The sequence below is a fragment of the Labeo rohita genome, chromosome 14, assembly GCF_022985175.1.
Source record: "Labeo rohita strain BAU-BD-2019 chromosome 14, IGBB_LRoh.1.0, whole genome shotgun sequence".
Lineage (NCBI taxonomy): Eukaryota > Metazoa > Chordata > Actinopteri > Cypriniformes > Cyprinidae > Labeo > Labeo rohita.
The window spans coordinates 32,245,574-32,266,178 of NC_066882.1; the positions used below are offsets into that span (position 1 = coordinate 32,245,574).

Below are 20,605 nucleotides of genomic sequence, written 5' to 3' on the forward strand. Positions count from 1 at the left end.
AATCTCTTTGGGTCAGGCTACTGAGGAAAGAGCTTTCTGGAGATTATTGACTATTAGAGGCCAGATTAAAGACTCAAGGCTCCAGATGGTTGAGGAGATTCCCAGCACACTTTCTTCTAGTTCAGCAGTAGAAGCAGTTTCAAAAGGGGGAGCTCCTTTAACAAATTCACCCAACTATGGGCAAACCCCCCTAAAAACTACCTACCTGTAAGTGTAATGAAGGCCAGCTGGTAAGAGCTGTATGAGTAAGACCCTGAAGAGGTGCACCCCTTAAGAGGTGCACAAGCGACTGAGACTAGAGGCTGCAGTCTTAAGCATCCTTGTTAGTGCACCCGCTTTCCATGCTGGAAATGCCGGCTCGAATCCCACTCGGAGTGAACAAGACTAGTAGAACTGGAGGGGTTATACATAGTCTAGCTCAGGGATAGACAAGTTTGGCCCTATAGAGCCACTGTCCTGCAGAGTTTAGCTATGACCCTAAAAAAAAACCTCACCTGCCTATAGCCTTAGTAATCCTGAAGACATTGATTAGCTCATTCAGGTGTGTTTGATTAGGGTTGGAGCTAAACTCTGCAGGACAGTGGCTTGATCGGACCGAACTCGCCTACCCCTGGTCCAGCTGAATCCTTAACACATCTGAACCAACTAATTAAGATAGGGATAGGCAATATTGGTCCTGGAGTGCCAATGTCTTGTAGAGTTTAGGTATAATTCTGAAAAAACCTCACCTGTCTGTAGCCCTAGTAATCCTGAAGATCTTAATTAGCTTGTTCAGGTGTGTTTGATTAAAGTCAGAGCCCAAACTCTGCAGGACAACGGCACTCCAGGACTGACATTGCCTATCCCTGAATTAAGATTTTCTGGAGCACTTGATAAAAACAGACAGGTGTGTTTGATCAGGGTTGTAACTGAACTCTTTAGATAAGTAGCACTGTTGGTAATTGAAGAGCTGCTTGCATCCTTGTCTGTGAACAATTTCAGCTCCTTCTTGGAAGTCTTGCCTTACCCTACTGAATAAGCCAGAGGTGCCCAAAGTCGGTCCTGGAGGGCCGGTATCCAACCCCAATTAGACACACCTGAACCAACTAATCAAGCTTTTACTAGGCATACTATAAACTTCCTGCCAGGTGTGTTGAGGGAAGTTGGAGCTAAACTCTGCAGAGCTCCGGCTCTCCAGGACCAAGTTTAGGCACCCCTGGTCTAAGCCCATTTGGATGACTTTGGCCTTGATTGGCAAGTCCTATGTGGCTCCCAGTCAGATGGGTAAAGCTCTGCATATATTGGCAGTACTGAGGCTGTCAAAGAGCTTAGGTAAACAATATTTTATACATCAAACATACAGTTTGTGTGACCGGCTGCCCAATGGCAGGATTGGTGGCAATGGAGACATATCAGTGGTTAAACTACAGATGTCAGGGAAAAGGAGAAGGCTTTCCTGCTAGACACTCCCGCTTCTCTGTCTGCGTTTTTTTTTTTTTTTTTGATGATTTGAATGTGGTCTTTGATAGGTGTCACTGCAAAGCTGCAGTTGCTTTCATGCAGCTGATTTCCCACAAGAGTCTGTGATGCCTTCGGACTGTTACCTTTCCAGTGTCCTCGAAAGGAGCAGAAGAGCGGTGATAGGGTCTCTGTTGTAATCATCTTACAGTGACAGACTCTTTGCACCTGGGGTTGTTTTCATTGTAACAGGGTTTGGTCCTCGCATCTGGCATCTCTCCCGAAGGACTGTCCTGGGGAGATCCTAATCAAAGCAGATCTACTTTCCCAGGCTCAGGGCATTAGGTGGCAAACTGTGGATTCAGCTTTTGAAAAGTGTTCTTTGATTAGATCTGGTCTTTTGTCACCACCCTGCTGGTTGAGTGCTAGTGTTATCTTCAGGAGCATTTTTCTGATGAAATGGCCCTAGCTACTCTTAAGATGTATGTGGTAGTCTGCGGCAATAGCCTCGTGGTTAGTCCACCTACATATACAGCACATCTGCACTCATGGCGACCTGAGTTCGATTCCCGCCTGGAGGTCCTGTGCTGATCCTACTCTTCTGTCTCTACCCAATACTTCCTGTCATCTCTCCACTGTCCCGTCTGCCTAGTAAATTAATAAAACCAAAGATGTATGTGGTGGGGAAATAATTTCTCCTTTTTGGGGTTTTTATCTATAATCATAAAAGGTGTGCAATATCATTTTGATATATAAGATGGTTTTGTTGTTGGCCTTGACATCCCTTAAGAGGGTTGATGATTTAGATGCCTGATTGGTTAGCCCATCATATATGGATTTTGCTTCCGGTCTGGTGAAGGTTTTGTTGCAACTAACCTAGGTTACTTACCTTAATGTTGCTTACGCTTTATTTGACTCTCGGGTTGTGGTGTTTCTCCCTTTCCCTTTGAGTTGCAGGAGGCTGAAAGACTGCATCTGCTTTTTCATGTGAGGGCGTTATGAATTTAAATTGACTGCACAAGCCAGTGGCATAAATATAATTAACTGTTTGCTTGTTTTGATGGCTGCCACAGGGCCCTGTGTTGATGGGTGTTGATGCTTGGACAAGATGTTGCATTGGGTGCAGATTCAATTTCTCTTGCTTATGAGGCATGTATGTCAATTGTGCCTCTTAGCATTCAAGCTCACTCTACTAGAAGTGTTGCTACTTGAAGTGTTGTTGTCATCTTTGGAGGAAATTTGTGTGGAGGCATGTTGGGCTTCTTTAACCCTTTTCAAACCCGATGTATCAGCGCCGACACATCAAACCAAGCTTGATTCATGTTACCATAACTCCTCCTCCATAACCATTTGCACCATCAAATTGCTTCTAGACAATATGCACTTTCCGGCAATGTATAGCTTATTGCGCTTAGTCGGCAAATGACGGCAGATTTCCAGGAGAGCGGGGAGGAAGAATCTGAACGGAGCGCAGAGATTTGGATTGCATAAAATGAACAAAAACATGGTGAAGGAGGAGTAAACAGCACAGAAGGTAATTGGGATGATTTTTGATGAGACTTGGGAGCAGACTGAGTGAGACTTTTTCACATGTGGTGTGTGCATCTCTATAATGTGTCCGTGCGTGTAGATGTACAGAATGTGCGTATGTATGTGCATGCATGTGTATATGTGTGTGTGCATGAACAAAAAAGTCTATTGAATGAAAACCCAGTGTCACAAAAAAATGACACCTTGCACTTGAAAATTGCACATTGTGTTAGTATTTTACAGTCAAATAAACAAAATATGTGAAAAATAACTATTTTACCCTTATGTCTTAAAAGGTTAACCCAATTTGTCTGATTTTATAAGCTGGGTATGAACTTGACTACTGGTTCCCAGGTTTCACCTGTTTGAACAGGTGTCAGTTCATATTCCTTTATAAAACCTGTCTATGTGTTCACAAGCTGATCTCTTTGTAGTATGGTGCTGTGTTAGTGTTCCCATAGCATCAGGTACTGATGTGAACCTATGAAAAGGAATGGTTATGTATGTAACCCTGATTCCCATAAGATGAAACAAGGCACTTTAAAGCTCTGCCATATTGCCATAGGTTTCACTCTCTACTCAGTGAACCTGGGTTACATACGTAACCGAGACGTTTCACAGTCTTGTGTGTTTTACCTAAAACTGTATACAAGGCTATTTTCAGTTGCTTTAGAGATTTTTTTTTAATGGTTCAGTTGCTCTGAACCTGAGTTCAAATCCACCCACATCCTTCTGCCCCCACAGGTCTTCTTTCATTGTATGATATTTGGTTGTGAACTGTGGTATTTTTGCATCATCATTATGAGTATGTACTAGCTGCAACCATTTACTACTGTTTCTCAGGAGGCAAAGACTCCAACTTCACCATATTATTGAAATATTTGTCGAATGCTTTGCACAGATCAATGGATGCAAGAGATCCAAAGAATGTGAGATATTCTGAAATTTATTTAGAGACGAGCAACGGGAGGAATGCATCATACTGTGATTATATTATACAGTTTTTTATAATATAACTGGTACCTTGGAACATGCAAAGCAATCTCTACATCAAGATAGGATGGCTTTCAACTTCACCTGAACTGTACCCCAGAGCCTCCTCGTTCTTACTTTGGAAAAACTCTCACACCAATGATACTAACTGAACTCCAGCTAAAAACCAGCTTGATTCTGCACTGAAATTTCTAGTGTGACAGTGCCATAAACTGAAAACAAAAGAGAATTTTTTGACATGCAGTAACAGAGAAAGGAATGTACAGGAATGTTAATGCAATTTCTATCATAATATGGAGCCAAAGGTTAGTAATGGCATCAAATAAGAATCCTCCAATCATCAGCTACAAATACAATAAGATTCTGCTGCACTAAGGAATATGCATTTCAGTTTGAGTGGGATATTATTGGATTCTTATTTGACACCATTAGGTTCCCTATGGATTGTCGTTTCTAATTTATGAAAGATATTGTAATAGCAATCATTCCATTCCTTGAGGATTTTCAGACTAGTAGCTCAGATAATTTTAAAAGAATTTGATGAGAAGTGCCCATAATGACTTATTACAAGCTGAAATCAGTTTGAGACATAGTCTCTTCTTAAATGTTCAGATCTTTTTCTCTGAACAAAACCCAGAGAAGCAGGAAACTATCTTGTTTAAAACAGAAATTATACAATGAAAGAAAAGCACGGGATATCAGTTCAGGGGCTAGAGAGGTTCTGTCTCTTTTTCTCAACCTCAACATAAGTTTCAAGTCCCTCTCCCTCACAGCCTCTTTTAATTAGTAAAGCTAAACAATCGAGGCACCGTCACCCCCTCCACACATAAAGAGCTGTGTACCTTCAACCAAAAGGTATGAATGATTTCGGGGAATCAAATGGAAAAATCCAAGAATCGGTCACTGAAAAATCCTATCATGATTATGGGGATATATTTCCCATTAGTGCCCATGATGATTATGACTTTGGAGTTCACAGAGAGGCAGAATGGCTGCTTAATAGCTGTGCCCGGACTCTATAAATAACATCAGCGCCCAATGCAACAATTATACCGCTGGCCAGCGTGAAGGATTGACGGTTTATACTGTCACAAATCACGGCACCATTTAACTAGCACAGAGCTTAGATGTATTTTAAAACTCACCTGCTGTGATACGCATCTACAAACACTCAAGTAAGTCAGCGTCCCTAACCTATTGTACTTCTGTAGTGTATATTTACAAGTAAAATATGGAATTGATAGGACTGTGAAAAGCTGGTGCTCCAAAAATACTTGTTTTAGACTTTTTACACCTTTATTGACAGACACAGAGGAAATGTGACGAGGGACATGTCTCCGATACATCGTCTGTTACTTGAGCTTATTGACTTTCAAATTCATTACATTTAATACCAGCAGTGTTTTAGATGGTTGACCATACTGAGGTGATGCTATGGGTCTACATCTACATCCACCTGTCTGTTTCACTTTCTCTCATCGTATATCAGCTGACAAGGGATGTTAATGTTTCAGGCAGCTGGTTAATTTCAGCTCTTGTATAAGTGATCTCAGGTTGTCTGTTTGAATCATTTACTGAGCTGAAAAGATATTTAAATATGTTTCTCCCTAGTTCCTCACTGGAGTAAAATGCGAGCGGCTCAGTGTGCCAGCACAATCTTAATTAGATAGATTAGACACAGCAACACAAAGGCTGGCTGGGTAATCTGCTTTGACTGAGCTGGTTATAGGTTTGTCCTGGTTTTCATATTGGCCTTGCCTATGTTCACGCTTTGAAGTCTCCGCGGAGGGAAAGCGAGAGCAAAATGAAAGAGAGAAACTGGGAAGCAGCATGATAACAGAAGATTTCATTGAAGAAGAGACTTTGGGGAACAAAGATTTAATAATCTGATGTAATGCTTCCCTTTTCTCTTCAACTTTCACTGAGCAATGCAGATCTACCCCCATATTCACGCTGCAAAAAACTGCTACCAGTATTTATAAAACAGAATAAACATAAATAAATCTATTTAAGTGAGTATCATGCAGTTTCTGACTTTTATTGCTAATCTTGATCTTTCACTATAGAACTTTCCTTGGTGAATGAGGCACTAAAACTGAGACATGAAAGACTAGCTTGTTTCTTTAATTTCATCTTGACTCATTGGTATAACAGGAAATATATCATTTTGGCCTGTTTTGGTCATGTGCAAATACATTAAATGCGTACATATGTTTTATATTTAGGACAAAATACTTGTTGAATAATTATGTTTTTATTCATGCTTTCATAAAGACACTTTAAGGCTAGCACTTCACTTTAAACAATGCCCGAACATAACCTTTAAAACACTATCAGGAAATTAAGATTAAGGGATTAAGTTCATTTCTGATTGACATGAAATAAATTACTGGCTGATATGTATTATCCCAAATGACATCTCATAACTAAATTCCACTGTGAGATTTTGTGTCTGTGTTTCAGGTAATGGCAATTCTGGCCTGAGGTTACAATGGAAATACCTGAAATTTAAAGCTCTAAAGTCACTGTCTAACTCTGCGTCAAACAATGGCATCACATTTAACAAAGAAGAAAATATCTACTTAATTACAAAATAACTAAAAAATATATGGTGTCATAACAGGCTGTGTGGCTTAAATATCCAAACATCAATTACTGAATGCACCTGAATCATCAATTTAAATGTAAATGTATCATTAAATTTAAATAGGAAGCATTTAACACTAGAAGCATATGAAAGAACTGAAAAGAATATACACAAATGGTAGGCAACTGAAATATCTAATTCATAATAAACAACAAGATGCAGTATAGCTCGTTCAACTGAACTGGAAACTCAGGTGGACCTAAAAATAAATCTAGAGTGTTCTGAGCACTACTTTCAACTCACATCCTCTAGGCTTACACAGGTAAAACACTGAAAGCTTAATAACACAGCCAATACAGCTCACTGCACTTTCCAGGTGCCGTTATACAATTCTGTGCAATTAACGGCTACTAAATCCAAAACCTGCCTTGACGCTATTCATTAGACGCATAATGCTAGTTAAAAATAGTTTGACACATTAATATATTCAATGCAGAATGGCTTTTCCAATTGAAGTAGTCTGCATTGTTTCATCTTTTGGTCTCACAGTGTCTGTTGAATATCCACATGCAGTAACTGCATCTATCTGCAAAGATGGTTTTATAACCTAGTGGATTCCCTCTCCTTTGGCCCCATTAAAGGGAAACACATGATAATAATGACTCGAAATTACATAATCTATTACGTCAAAAAGCTTTATAATATGCCCAATTTGAGTGACATAAGAGAAGCCCTTTCGAACAGATCAAACTTCATCTCCAACTTTTAGCTTGACAAAATACAACTGTACAACGCTTTGCTTCTCAAAAGCTGAGAAAGGGGAAGGCAGTCTCTTGGTGAGGGGAAGATCAGCGGGGCTCGTTTGAAGGGAAGAAAGGTTACTCGAGCGCAGCGGGTAAGAGGCTTTGATGCGGGAAAGTCTGGTGAAGGTAATGGGAATGGTGATCTAGAAGCTTCTACATCTATTGCAGGTGATCTCTGGTCTGGGAGGCAGGGGGGAGGCGCAGGTTTAAGATCACTCACGGTAGAATACATATTCGGTGTAGCTGGCCCAGATTTTGTCATCAGTCTGCTCGTGGGCGAAGGCGCAAGTCCCTGTGGAGTTGCAGGCCACCATGTGGAAGCCGGCGTCGGCTAACCTGTCAAAAGCCTGCTCCAAGAAAGTAAACTTTAGGTAATAGCGCGACGTGTAGCGCTCCGGCGGTCGATCGGGGTCACGGCTTTCGTTCAACGTTTCCCCGAAAACTTCCTTGGCGAGAGCAGTCTTCCCACACACCATAATCCGTGCCACTCGCCGAAACTTGGCGTCTGTTTGACTGTCACGGCCGAGGGTGTACGAGCCACGGTAGCCGATGGTGATGAACCCGGAGCACTTGCCGTCGCCCGCGCCCGACACCAGGCTGGAACAGGCGGCCGCCCCCAGGCTGCGGGCGAGGTCGGCGCTGGGCGAGGACTCCTCGGGGTCGCTCTGGCAGCCCTCGTCGCCCAGAGAGTTCTGCTTGCTGATCTTTGGTGCCAGCAGCTTAACAAGTTCAGGGAGGTTGAAGAACTCTGCCTCTCGCTGCAGCCGTCCTCGCTCCGGGAAATGGTCCGGGAGGACGAGCTGCTGGTCTCGCATATAGTCCAGAATGTAACGGAACAGGAAGCCGTCTCTGTCGACGAAAAAACGACCCTTGGTGTCGCGCGCCAAGCTCTTGGTGCTTTTCTGGCTGAACATCTCCCACAGGAGGGAGTCTGGCACACTTGTTAAAGTTGAGTAACGGGTGATGTACACCTGACCCCCGACGTTTAGTTCAATAATTTCTGGAAAGGCCAGGTCCTCTGCAGGAAGGCCACTAGCGTTGTCAGGTAAAGCCATATTTCAATGTTCGGTGAAAGATTTAAAAAAAAAAGTCAACTTGCAAACAGAAATGTACACTAAGCAAGTGGATTTTAAAATTTCAATACTGTAATGTCAGATATATCCCAGTGAACTGACAATTCGTCTCCAGTTCACCACTGTGCCAAAACACAACTTATGCATAATAATCCTTAAGTAATGAGTTTTAAATCATGTAAATTAGCAAAATATCACCAATGACAGCAAAAATGCTTTCTGCATGAAGTTCCCCTTTCATTTGTCCATAATCGAAGGTCCCAAACAACGTCCAATTCACAGAAACCTACCGTAAGTCACAGAACAAGCACTGAGAAATGCCATCTAAAGAGCCGTCTGTGAGAGGCTAAATGTCAGCTGTTGTCACGAAGATGATTTGTAAAATGTCCATTGAAGAAACAGATGTAAACAATAAAGCGTCATGATGATTTCTCACAGGCTGAGTGTTTCGCTCTCGCTGTTGCTCCACTCGCTCCTTCTCTCACTGCGCGCACCGCAACCGGACCATAATATTCCCGCGAACCAGCCACGCCCCTACGCTGCGACGTCATCAGCGCTAACTCCGCCTCCGCGGTTGTAACATCACCCGTTAATACTTAATGAAATTGCGTTTCTTTACCAAAAGTCTTTTTAATTGTAATTCCTCACACTTTATTGGCTCTCAAACGAATCAGTGCAACGAGTAATACATTTTGAGGCATTTCATAAAACCTATGAATTAAATTAGTTTAATTAATTCCTAGCCATCTCTTTGTTAGTTTATATATTTATTTTTTATTACTTATATTAAATTATATTATTAAAATGTTATTTTTTTTATGTTAATCACATTATTTATCTACTATTCACATTATTATTGTTGTTACTAATTGATTGCATCTTTGGGGGTGTTTTCTCCATTCTGTTGACATAACTTAATGTGTTAATTATACATCCTCAACACAACATTCAGATTGTTAGGTTTAGAAGGTACAAATAAAATACACAACGAAACGGATTTGAAAGAAATATTAAAACGGAATGTAACACTGACATCTAGTGGATCAAAAGCTCTGACCAGATGTTTCAGAATCACACACTCACACACACAATATTTATATTTTTATGGGTTCATTCCAGGGGGGTAATGTTTTTTCTTCTGTTAGTTGTCAAAAAAAACTTTATTCTGTATGATTTATATGCTTGTTTCCTCATGGGGACCAGAAAATGTCCCCACAAGGTCAAAATGTACTGGTATTACTATATTTGTGGGGACGTTCTCTCTCTCTCTCTCTTCTGCTCTGTATTTTATGGAAAAGCTAAGCTGAATGCAGGGCTGCACTGTGTGTCTCTTGAGTCGAATCTCACAGATGCCCAAAAAGCTGCACTGCAGAGGACCAAATTGAGTTAGCAGTCAAGACAAAGGCACAGAAAGCAACACAATGCAACAAGCACTTGTTTATCAGTGAATACACTTTAAGCTTTTCAGCTTGTTTTTACACGCTTGTCATGTGGACAACTCATTGTAACTGTAACATCAATAGTTTTCTGTGCTGCAGATCGCAGTGTGGACAGCTTGACTGTCGCATCAGTGTTGTCGTAGTTTATTATTGAGTTTGTTGAGATTTGTCTGTCTGTTTGAGTCACAGCCTCGAACAATTCACAGATGACACTCAAGCCTTCCATCCGGACTGCTATGGGAAAACAACAGACAACAAACAACTGCAAAATCTTAATGAGGAAAATGATTTGCATTTTTTAGGTGAAATATTGTAGAATCACTCCCAGTGATGTGGATGTGTTTCAGCACATCAAGTCACCTTTGCTTTTATAGTGATTTATATAATAGAGATTGCTTCAATGCAGCTTAAATGAATCAGCAGCTATGTTTACATCTACCTACTTTTATGCAAATTTCAGAATATCACATAAAAAATGCTGGATGAAAATGCAAAGACGAACATAAGTGCAAAAAAATGGGCATTGAAAACCTGTGCTCAGCTGAGTTGTATATATATATATATATGTTTCTGTGTAAGTACTGGTACTTCTGATTGGGCTGAGGCTGGTATTTTAGCGAGTTTGAAGTAAAAGTATTCGATGGATGTATACTATGTGTCGAGAGCATTCACTCGGTATCATTATCTCATTTTTGACCGAGATGGCTTTTAGCTGGTTTTGCATCTGAACTCTTCATATATATATATTATCTGATTAGAAGACGTAATTATGATGGAAACACATTATATGTCCTTGATGTGCATCAAAAAAGTCAAACGACAGATCATATTACTGGATAACTGGACTAACCAGTGCACTAATCTCATTGCATAACTTTTCATATGTTATTTTAATAGTTTTGAAATGCCTGAGCCAAAATCATCAGGCATCTGAATGCAAGATAACATGACAGCGTTTGTTATTGTGTTTCCTCTGGCTAAAGTCATTTGTTATATAACAGTATAACAGGTTGCAGCACATTTGTATTAGTTTCTGATCAAAACACAGCTTTATTCGCCAATGTTTTATGTGATATTCTAATTTCGCTCATAAGTTAAATTTGCAACTTTTGAAACTTAAAAAATGACGCAAATCTAAACTCTGCTATAAAGCAGCTGTATAAAATAGCGGAATCATTATTAAGGCAGTTCAGTGTTGATTCAGTTCAGTTTAATAACAGGGTCGATATTGGAAAATTCATGAATTATGAATGAGTTTGATTCAGCTATAAAGCAGCTCCACAGAGAAACAACAGTTTCATCATCCAGCTCAGTTTGTTTTGTTTTGTTCTCATTCAATACAAAGTTTTTTTTCAAAACCCCAAGTGAGAAAGCCAAAGTGGCCAAGAACCCAAACTCCATCGGAGACAGAAGGCTCAGTCATGGATCAGTTCTCCTCTGGCCTAAATGAATGAAGACGGCGTGATATTGATCAAGGTGTGTCACAGCAGTATTACGTGGGAAGGAAGAGCTGTAGTCTGTTCAGCTGTTTGAAATATGAAGGTGAAGAGGAAGACGACACTTATCAGTGGCTTTAAACACAATAAACATCCTTCTGAATACAACAGTTTCAGTATCAGCTGATGCTGGCATGATGAATCACAGCTGGCTATAGGGATCTGAGCGAGGGTTCGCTCATTCGCTGGGGTCTGTGGTGTGTAGCCACTTCATTAGACTAGAATCATCTCTCACTCCTGCAGTATCTGTCACATTATGTCCTTTTATTAATCACACAGTTCATCAACACTTAAAACTTAAAATGCCAGATGCTCTGTGTGTGAAAGCCAGGATTTCTGTTCTGCAGCACTGACAGCACCGTTATGAATGATGGTAAAGACTTTAGAGTTAAAGTTCATCCATCGATCGTCCAAACCGCAAGTCCTTTCTAGGCTCATGAGTGAGTCTATGCCACCGTTTCGTGCGGCAGACAAAGAAACACCCTTATACATTCACTTCACCTCTGCTGCATGTCTTTAAATGATTTAACCACTTCCTGTTCTCTATTGTTTAGCATCTGATGAAGGCCTATTTGGGCTGATATGCATGTTTCTTATTATGCAGCCCTGCAAATAAAAGCTTTTTATAAACTAAAATCTATGCAAGTGCATGGATGTTGAATTTAGTCTTTTTATGCAATAAGCTTCACATGCAACTGCTTTTTTTTTATCATTTCATGTTGTTTATATAACCATTATATGATTACAATGAAGAAAGGCTTTTTAACTGTTATTTCTTAAAACACACACACACACACACACGCATTAGCTATTTATGCCTATCATCCCTGTTAGCAACAAAGTTGTTACTGTACATTGGCATTTGACAAGAAAACAGGATATGACATCACAGAGGGGACACCCCAGACACTCCTGACAAGATCATTTAGGTTTTTAAAAAATAATTTGACCTTTTTTAAACATGGCATGGTTCTCTGGCTGGTTTAGCTGGCTAGCCAGCAAGTTTTAGATTAGTTTGCACCAAAGGTGGGTTTTAGTTACCATAACTTGTGCTGCACAGCTGCTCTTATTCCGGGAAAGAGATTTTAAACTCAAACTGGACCAATCAGCTGTAAGCAACTGAAACATCTTTGAGGCAATTAAGCCACTCCCCCAGTTCTCTAGCTTTAAATTGAAGGTCAACCTGTTTCACAGCATGTGATTGGCTGTTGACTACTGATGTCACACTGTCATGTGCACACACTGCAGTTATTCATGAACTCAGGATCAAAGCTTGCATTGATGAATCAGTGTCATGGTTTCTTATAGCTTCATGGTACAAGCCGCAGGTCATTATTTTAAAAAAAAAGCATCTGATTAATAATGATTAATACATGTGTTATTCAACATTTAAGAAGATAAAGAAAATATGTATGCACATTACATTTTTTATCAAAATTATTAACCCTTTTCAAAAATGTGAACTTAAAGATTACATTTCTAGAAACACATAATTTATTCTGTGCAGTAGTGCTTCTCATTAACACTGTCTCAAGAGATGATTTATATTTAGATCTTTTTTAACTGAAGAGAAAACTGAATTAATGATGAGTCTATCCTGGAATCAGCAGCAGTAAACCAGCATTCACAGGGTTCCTAAAGGGTTTGGAAAAGTATGGAAAATTATAGAATTTGATTCTAGTATTTTCCAGGTCTGGAAAAGTATGGAAAAAAGAAAGCAGAGTATGGAAACAATTTTGTGTTTCCAGATTTTTGCCCTTATTTAGTTTTTTTTTTATAACAGAAAATTAAGAATTTAATGAAAAAAAAAAAAAAAAATATATATATATATATATATGTACAAGGAGTTTTCAGCGCAGCTCTTTAGTGATTCTTTAGTCATTGTCAAATATGCACTTTTTATCATGCAAAATGCAGGTTATAAGCATTTTGGGTTTCTTCTCACAATATTCTTAGCACTGTACGACATTGCCTCAATGACCTTTGCAAAAATAAAAAATACAGACTTCTATGTGCACACAAAATAAATAAAATTGCATATAGGACAATGCACACTTGAGCCACCAATTGTGCTATGATGGCAGTGATGTATAAAAGAAAAGAGATTACATTAAACTAGAAATTGTAATGTGTAAGTATGCAAAAAAAATATTTTATTTTTGTTTTAGGGGCTCTGTGTGTTGTCACTTTCAGAAAATCAATGAAAAAATTGGGGCTGTCAAATGATTGATCGCAATTAATTGCATACTGTGTGTGTACTGTGTGTAATTATTATGTATATATAAATACAAAGACATTCATGTATATATTTAAGAAATATTTGCAAGTATATGTATTTATTATAAATAAAAATATACTTTATATTGTATAAATATTATAAAAATACTTTGTACATAAATATTTCTCTTAAATATATATTAATTTGTATTTATATATACATAATAATTACACACAGTACACACACATATATTAGGCAAACTCAAACTTTTATTTTGTATGCAATTAACCGTTTGACAGCCCTAGAAAAAATTAAATATAAAAATATTTACAGATGACTGTACTATATACCAAATTCAAAGCTGAAAAGAATGCTCTTTGAACCATTTATGTTAAACATGGTCTGAAAATCTACTGAAAGGTTTGGAAATATGAGTCTGGAAAAGTACGGAACTTCAAAATGAAAATTGTGTAGGAACCCTGATTTCATTCTGAAAACATTAGGTGTCTTTGATGCTAAACCATAGTGGAAACTATGACATTAAACTATTTATTAAATTACATTAAGTGTACCACTTAAATCTGCATTAGAGTTATGAAATATAAAAGCACACACAGCACAAACAGTGTTTTGCAGCTAAGGTGTGGAACATCGCCCAAAGTACAGGCAGCATTTAAGTTGCCACCTCAAACCAATGTGTTGGACTGCCATATGCTGTTGTAAAACAAAGTGTGCACTGGAGCTGCTTGCAGCGTGTTTTGATATCCATCAGCTCTTTGTTGTGGCTTGTGCACGGCAGCAGCAGCGGAAACCGTCTTAAGTAAGAACATGTGATGCATTTAGCATGTCAGCAGCGGCGGCGGCATCCTGCTCACTCACCGATGCAACTCCACTGTCTGTCTCAGGCAGAAATACACTGCACTTCAATCACACAAGACAAAGAAACTGTGTGTAAAAATTTATTTAGCATAATTTAATAATTTCACGGTTAGTTCATTTATACAATTTATTTTGGTTATAAAAAGGCAATTTTGACAAAAAAAATCGAGTTCCCAGTGTATAAATGTAGTACCACATACCATAGACGCACAGACAGCGCGCGCGTGAACTGCCTGCTATCGCTCTGAAAGATGAAACAGAAAGCAGTTGACTCTCACAATCGCTCGTCATTCACCACCAGCACACCTAATAGTGATATCAGCACTTGCACAGATTTCATTTCCCTTACACAGCACAACACTTACATGGAGTTTGGGAATTGAACACTAAGTAAGGAATGATTAGTCGAGACACTGTCCTGGTTTAACGACAGATTGGTCACGCGAACACGAGTCCAGTTACAACACATCTTTGTATCCAAAGGCACTCTTTGGCCAAGTTTGGCAGACAGTTCAGAAAAAGCAAGAAGTTAAAACACAAGGCGATTAAAAAAAAATCTTTGGCTGTCTAGTCACAGGTTGCCACACCATGTCAGTTTTGCAAAATGTTTAACCACGACTTCCAGTTCTGAAAGCTAAAACGTCACGTCAAACCCCCATAAGGCCTGCAGCTCACTGTCATATTCACTGCGTTGAGATGTAAAGACACTTCTATCAAAACGACAACACTGAAAATCATCTTGATGTATGTGAGATGAGGATACTGAAATACAGACAACATCGGGCCTCTTTTTGAACATGCAAAAACACAAATGAAACTCGTTGGTTAATAATAACATAAACCCCAACAACCACCCTTGAACGAGACACGTATACGTTGAACGCGGTTTGGCGTGCGTCCGCGCAGGGTTTGTACTATGGCCCCGGCGGATTAGCATGCCTGCTGCTCAGTCTTTGGGCTGGAAAGACACATCAGAGCTTTGGTGTTGGCGAGGCGTTCGTTGGCTCTGAGGAATGAGGCGCTCACTAAGAACAAAGGGTCAGCGACTCTCGCAGAGGCAGAATCACACCGACGTGGCGGCAGATAAGAGTTAACGCGAGTAAGGCATGCAGAGTAACCTGACTGGCCATCTCTGAACAGAAAAACACGGGCCGCTGCCTAAATCTGCCATCGCGACAACAGTACTAATACTTGTTTAGCAGCGGGACGCAGCCCTTTAGAAAAGCATATAAGGCACGATTCTCAGGATGATGGGTTAATCGAAGAAAACACGAGTCATATTTAACCCCAAAATCACAGATTTGGCATTAAAAACATCTATTTTGGATCATTAAGACTTTTTGCATTTGTAAAATATAATCGGAAATGTACAGAGTGACTGTTTGTCGTACTGTATATATAGAAAACAATCATTTAAAAAAAATCAGTCACTGTGTCTGGGGAAGATTTTCATTCTTGCATTATGGGAAATTACATTTTTTGCATTACTGGAGTTTCCCTAAAAATCTTAACGGTCTTCAAAAATTCTGATTTTGGAGTAAAATGCGTCCTGCAAATTCACATTTGTTAGTGCAACCCAAACAATCCATTTTTTTACCACCTGCCAAACAGCTACAAATAAAACACAATATTGCGCATTAAAAAAATCATTCTGAAGGCACACCGTAGATTTGGCTGGGACATCTATAAACGTTAAGTCTGATGTGCTGACCTCATTCAGTCTTCATTATATTGCACATTTATCTAAACAGGAGTCAAGACAGTAGAAATAATCCACTGCTAATCTATCTTTCATCGAGTGGACCTGGCAACAAACTGTTATTAATCAAAGAAAACAGGCGAGGGAATGAGACAGAAATCAGAAAGTCTGAGAGAGCGAGAGAGCGAGAAGAGATGGATACAAACACCAGGATGGGCCCCTGCACAGCTTGTTCACGAGTTCATATGCGTCGGCGTGCGACTATAAGAGCACGCACTTCTTGGTGTTCTTTTTGGTAACGGGGTAGAGCACGGCGCGCACGGCCTCCACGAATACCTCCCGCACGCCCTCCTGCTTGAGCGCCGAGCACTCCAGGTACTTGACGGCGCCGATCTGCTTGGCCAGAGCGCCGCCCTGCTGGTGATTGGTGGGTGCCATGCCCTGCTCCTTCAACTTCTTGACCGTCTCCGAATCCGAGCGCAGATCCCGCTTGGTGCCCACCAGCAGGATGGGGACGTTGGGGCAGTGGTGGGACACCTCCGGGTGCCACTTGTGGCGCACGTTGGCTTGGGACGAAGGGCTCCCGATGGAGAAGCAGATGATGAAGACGTTAGTTTGCGGGTAGGAGAGCGTGCGCAGACGGTCGTACTCCTCCTGCCCCGCCGTGTCCCACAGGTTCAGGCTGACCGTACGGCCGTCCACGCTCATCTGAGCGCTGTAGTTGTCGAACACGGTGGGGATGTACTCCTCGGGGAAGGCGTTCGTCGTGTACGAAATGAGGAGGCACGTCTTGCCCACCGCCCCGTCGCCCACCACAACACACTTAATGGTCTGCATTCTGCGTCCTCACGGGCAGCGGCACCTGCGGTCGAGAAACACACTGATATGGGCCATTCGACAGAATTTTTTTCCACAAAATTTTGCATGTATGCAATGTATACACATTTCTAGTAATTGTCCAGTTAATTCTCATATTGTATTTTCAGAACGTTTTGGAATATTTGTCCTCTTCCAAAATTTGTCACTACTGAAACACAGTAATAATAATTTAATCAGAGAGTTATATTGACCTAGTAAGACTTTGCTACATTGTAAATATATATATATTTCTATTTTATTAAAAAGCTTTCAGAGGTAAATCAACAACAATTACAGTTTTAACAATATTTTAAGTGAGATTTATCAGATTTGTTGTATTTTGAATTCAATTTTTTTTTGTAAAAGGCAAAACGTTGATTATACTGATTTCAAAGTTAAGGATTCATTAGTTTATTTTTTACAAAACATCCCATGTTTCAGCAGTGACAGTATTTTTGGTAGCGACCACATCACATTACAGAATTTTAATGTGCACACTAAAACACTACTAAAACATACTAAAATACAAAAGATTTGCATAATTGTAATAAAATTTGGTTTATTTCCCCAAAATATAAGGATTATGTGTTTGCTTTTGTCACTACCAAATAGGGCTGCAACGATTAATCGAACGATGTGTGAGGCGCGTTTAGTCAATGAAGCCGGTACGTTGATTAGTAGTAAAGCTCCATCACGTGCGTTCAGTACACAGAGCAAGTAATACACAGAGCCGTAAAGCACTGACAAGCCACGCCAAATCGGCCGCAAAATCGAATTCGACGCGCCTTACGACATCGTTCGATTAATCGTTGCAGCCCTACTACCAAAACAATGATGACATGTTTCGGGTGTCACTGTTTCGGTAGTGATAATTTTATGGAATAACATCCAAAAATGTCACCACTGAAACTCCAAATATTTCAGAAGTGACTGTTACGGAAGCAACAATTTTAGATACTTTTAAACCTAGCTCAAACATGCACAGTTCTGAACAGTGGTACACATAAAATGAAATGTTATGGAATAACACCCAAAAAAGTGCATAACTGCAGAAAAAAGGTGTTCGGTAGTGACGTTCCTTAAAGTTACACACAGATTTTTTTAGACTTTTGAACACATTTACCTCAAAATGATGAGACCTATCTACTCACAACATGTAGCTATGAGAGAGGAGGAATATTTCCAGATCATAAATTTATGGGTTTAGTTAAAATCAGTCTCAGTCAATGGACTGAAACATACACTGTTTCGGAAGTGACATGGAAATGCGGGACGCATTTTTTTACATAAAGCTTTATAATTTTTAACTATATATAAACAATGGAATAAAATGCACAAATTATTTCAATATAATTTTCATAAGTTGAAATTTAGGGGTTGGGGTTCGGGACAGCCACCTCCCAATTGAAAGTATCCAATAAATTAAGATTTTATATATATATTAATCTTACTAATATTTTAAATATTATGGTAGGTTTCAATAGATAATAAAATGATCTTAGTCAAATCTAAGATTTGAATACTTATAAATGCTTTTTAAATGTGTTTTTTGGTTGTGGCAACAGTTTGCACCAGTTCTGCAGAATGGCTCATATACTTTGTTCTTTGCCTAAGAAAAGTGAAAGCACAATTTCTAACAAAACAGTTATTTTGCATATGACAAAAACTCTTATTTGGTATCAGCACTGCCATCATAAAAAAATACCTTAAGCAAATTAACATAAATATGCTAAAAGCTTTTTAAATATCACATATTAATTTATAACAAACAATATGAACCAAAAAAAAAACAATTTTTTTTTAGAATTTTTCTAAGAGCTGTAATTAAGTTGTAACTTTAGATGTATTTATGCTTTACTATGAAGAATTCATAGAATAAAAGGTTTACATTGAGAAAACCAAACTGACCTTGTGTTTTAAATCACAGCAAAAAGAAATTCTGAATAAATGTTTCCAGGATCGTCAAAGATACCGTTATCATAATTTGATAATCATGATGGAATCAAAAAAATTGAATTCAGGAATGTTTACAACAAAAATCCTGTCGTATTTCATTCCTTACATGATTCTTTCGCAAAGGGGAAGTTTGAGCATGACAGGAATCAGAAACCGGATCACTAAACCGCTCTGAAACCTGCAACCTGTAACTTAAAGAGAGACTTTATCGGATTGATCAGACTCTCAGGTGTGTGAAGTGTCATGATGTCTCTGACAGACTGTTATTGCGGAAGCTGCTAATGCTAGCCGCTAGATTAGCTTATTAACTACTTAATAAGTTAAATAACAAGTCTCATATTCATATTCATATTCAAGTTCTTTAATTAACACAACAGCACGTGTTATTAACTACGTGTTAATGTTAGGGAATTTAACACTTTATTAATTGTGGAAACAGCTTTTTCTGACTGTGACATTGCTTAGCTGCTGTTAGCAGTGACTGTTCCAACACCGTCCACACTCACACGACACAAAAGCACTAACGATACTCCCCCGTTATAACATTCAAAACTTTAGAATAACGAGCAGTTTACTGTAATGTGACGTAGTAATAACTGTACGTTAATTATTGTCTTATCGTTATTACGGGTAATACTGTTTTTAGTTTCACTACTGTAGGGTGTGTGAGGATGCTTTGCTAATTTATGTCAAACTATCACGCTACGAACGCACTTTTCATGTGATGATGATAATAACAATAATAATAATAATAATAATAATAATAATAGTAGTAATAATAATAATAATAATAACAGCAGCAGGCTGTAGTTTTGACGCGTCGGTCGCGCTTCAGCCACACATTATGAGATTTGACATGGAGTTGCTGAGCGCGCCCAGTGACAACAACTATTTCCTGTATTTTTTCACACCCATAACATGTGTTTTACACAGCAAATGCACATCAGAACAAACACGAGTCCTCACGTAAGGCCATAACACGATAATAAAACTTATGAAATGAGTTTGAAGAAGTTCTCACCGCCTCTGAAATCCTCGCGCTCCTCTCCGACTAGCGTTCAAAACCGTGTTGGCGTGAGCGCAGACACCGTGACCTTACGAAAGGCGCAGTAAACACCGCTTCAAAATAAAAGTTCGGCACTCGACCATAGATCTTTCTTGAACCCTCGTTAGAAAGAACTCCAGTAGCTCAGATTTAAAAGTTGCGTCTGCGACAAATTATAATATTTCAAAACATGTATGTTTCACATAAATGTTGTTCTTTTGAACTTTCAATTCATCAAAGATTCCTAAAAAATAAAATGTATCAGAGTTTTCACGAAAATATTGGGCAGCGCAACTGTTTTCAATATTGATAATAATCAGAAATATTTTTTGAGATGCATATGCAAATCAGCATATTAGAATGATTTCTGGAGGATCATGTGACAATGAAGACTGGAGTAATTGATGCTGAAAATTCAGCTTTGATCACAGAAATAAATTACATTTTAACAGTCACTTTGAAACCAGCTATTTTAAATTTTACTAATATTTTACAATTTTTACTGTATTTTTGATCAAATAAATGCAGCCTTGGTGAGCAAAAGAGACTTCTTTCAATAAAATTAAATAAATAAAAAAATCCAGACCTTTAA

At 39.1% G+C, this 20,605-nt stretch overlaps 2 protein-coding genes across 2 annotated transcripts; both read right to left on the reverse strand.

The window, feature by feature from the left end:
- Window positions 1-6,397: 6,397 nt before the first annotated feature.
- LOC127176592 (BTB/POZ domain-containing protein KCTD12) lies at window positions 6,398-8,913 on the reverse strand. The gene has a single exon (XM_051128354.1). It carries the CDS (start codon window positions 8,403-8,405, stop codon window positions 7,563-7,565), a length of 843 nt encoding a protein of 280 aa, XP_050984311.1. The 5' UTR covers window positions 8,406-8,913; the 3' UTR covers window positions 6,398-7,562.
- Window positions 8,914-14,521: 5,608 nt separating this feature from the next.
- Window positions 14,522-20,105, reverse strand: rhogd (ras homolog gene family, member Gd). Its single transcript, XM_051127157.1, has 2 exons — window positions 19,990-20,105; window positions 14,522-17,016 (listed from the first exon to the last, which is right to left on the reverse strand). Exon 2 carries the CDS (start codon window positions 16,989-16,991, stop codon window positions 16,416-16,418), a length of 576 nt encoding a protein of 191 aa, XP_050983114.1. The 5' UTR covers window positions 16,992-17,016; window positions 19,990-20,105; the 3' UTR covers window positions 14,522-16,415.
- Between the last annotated feature and the right edge of the window lie 500 nt (window positions 20,106-20,605).

What these genes read in the sequence shown, in the direction of transcription:
- LOC127176592 (XM_051128354.1), bottom strand. Translation starts at nt 8,405, where the DNA reads ATGGCTTTACCTGACAACGCTAGTGGCCTTCCTGCAGAGGACCTGGCC.
- rhogd (XM_051127157.1), bottom strand. Translation starts at nt 16,991, where the DNA reads ATGCAGACCATTAAGTGTGTTGTGGTGGGCGACGGGGCGGTGGGCAAG.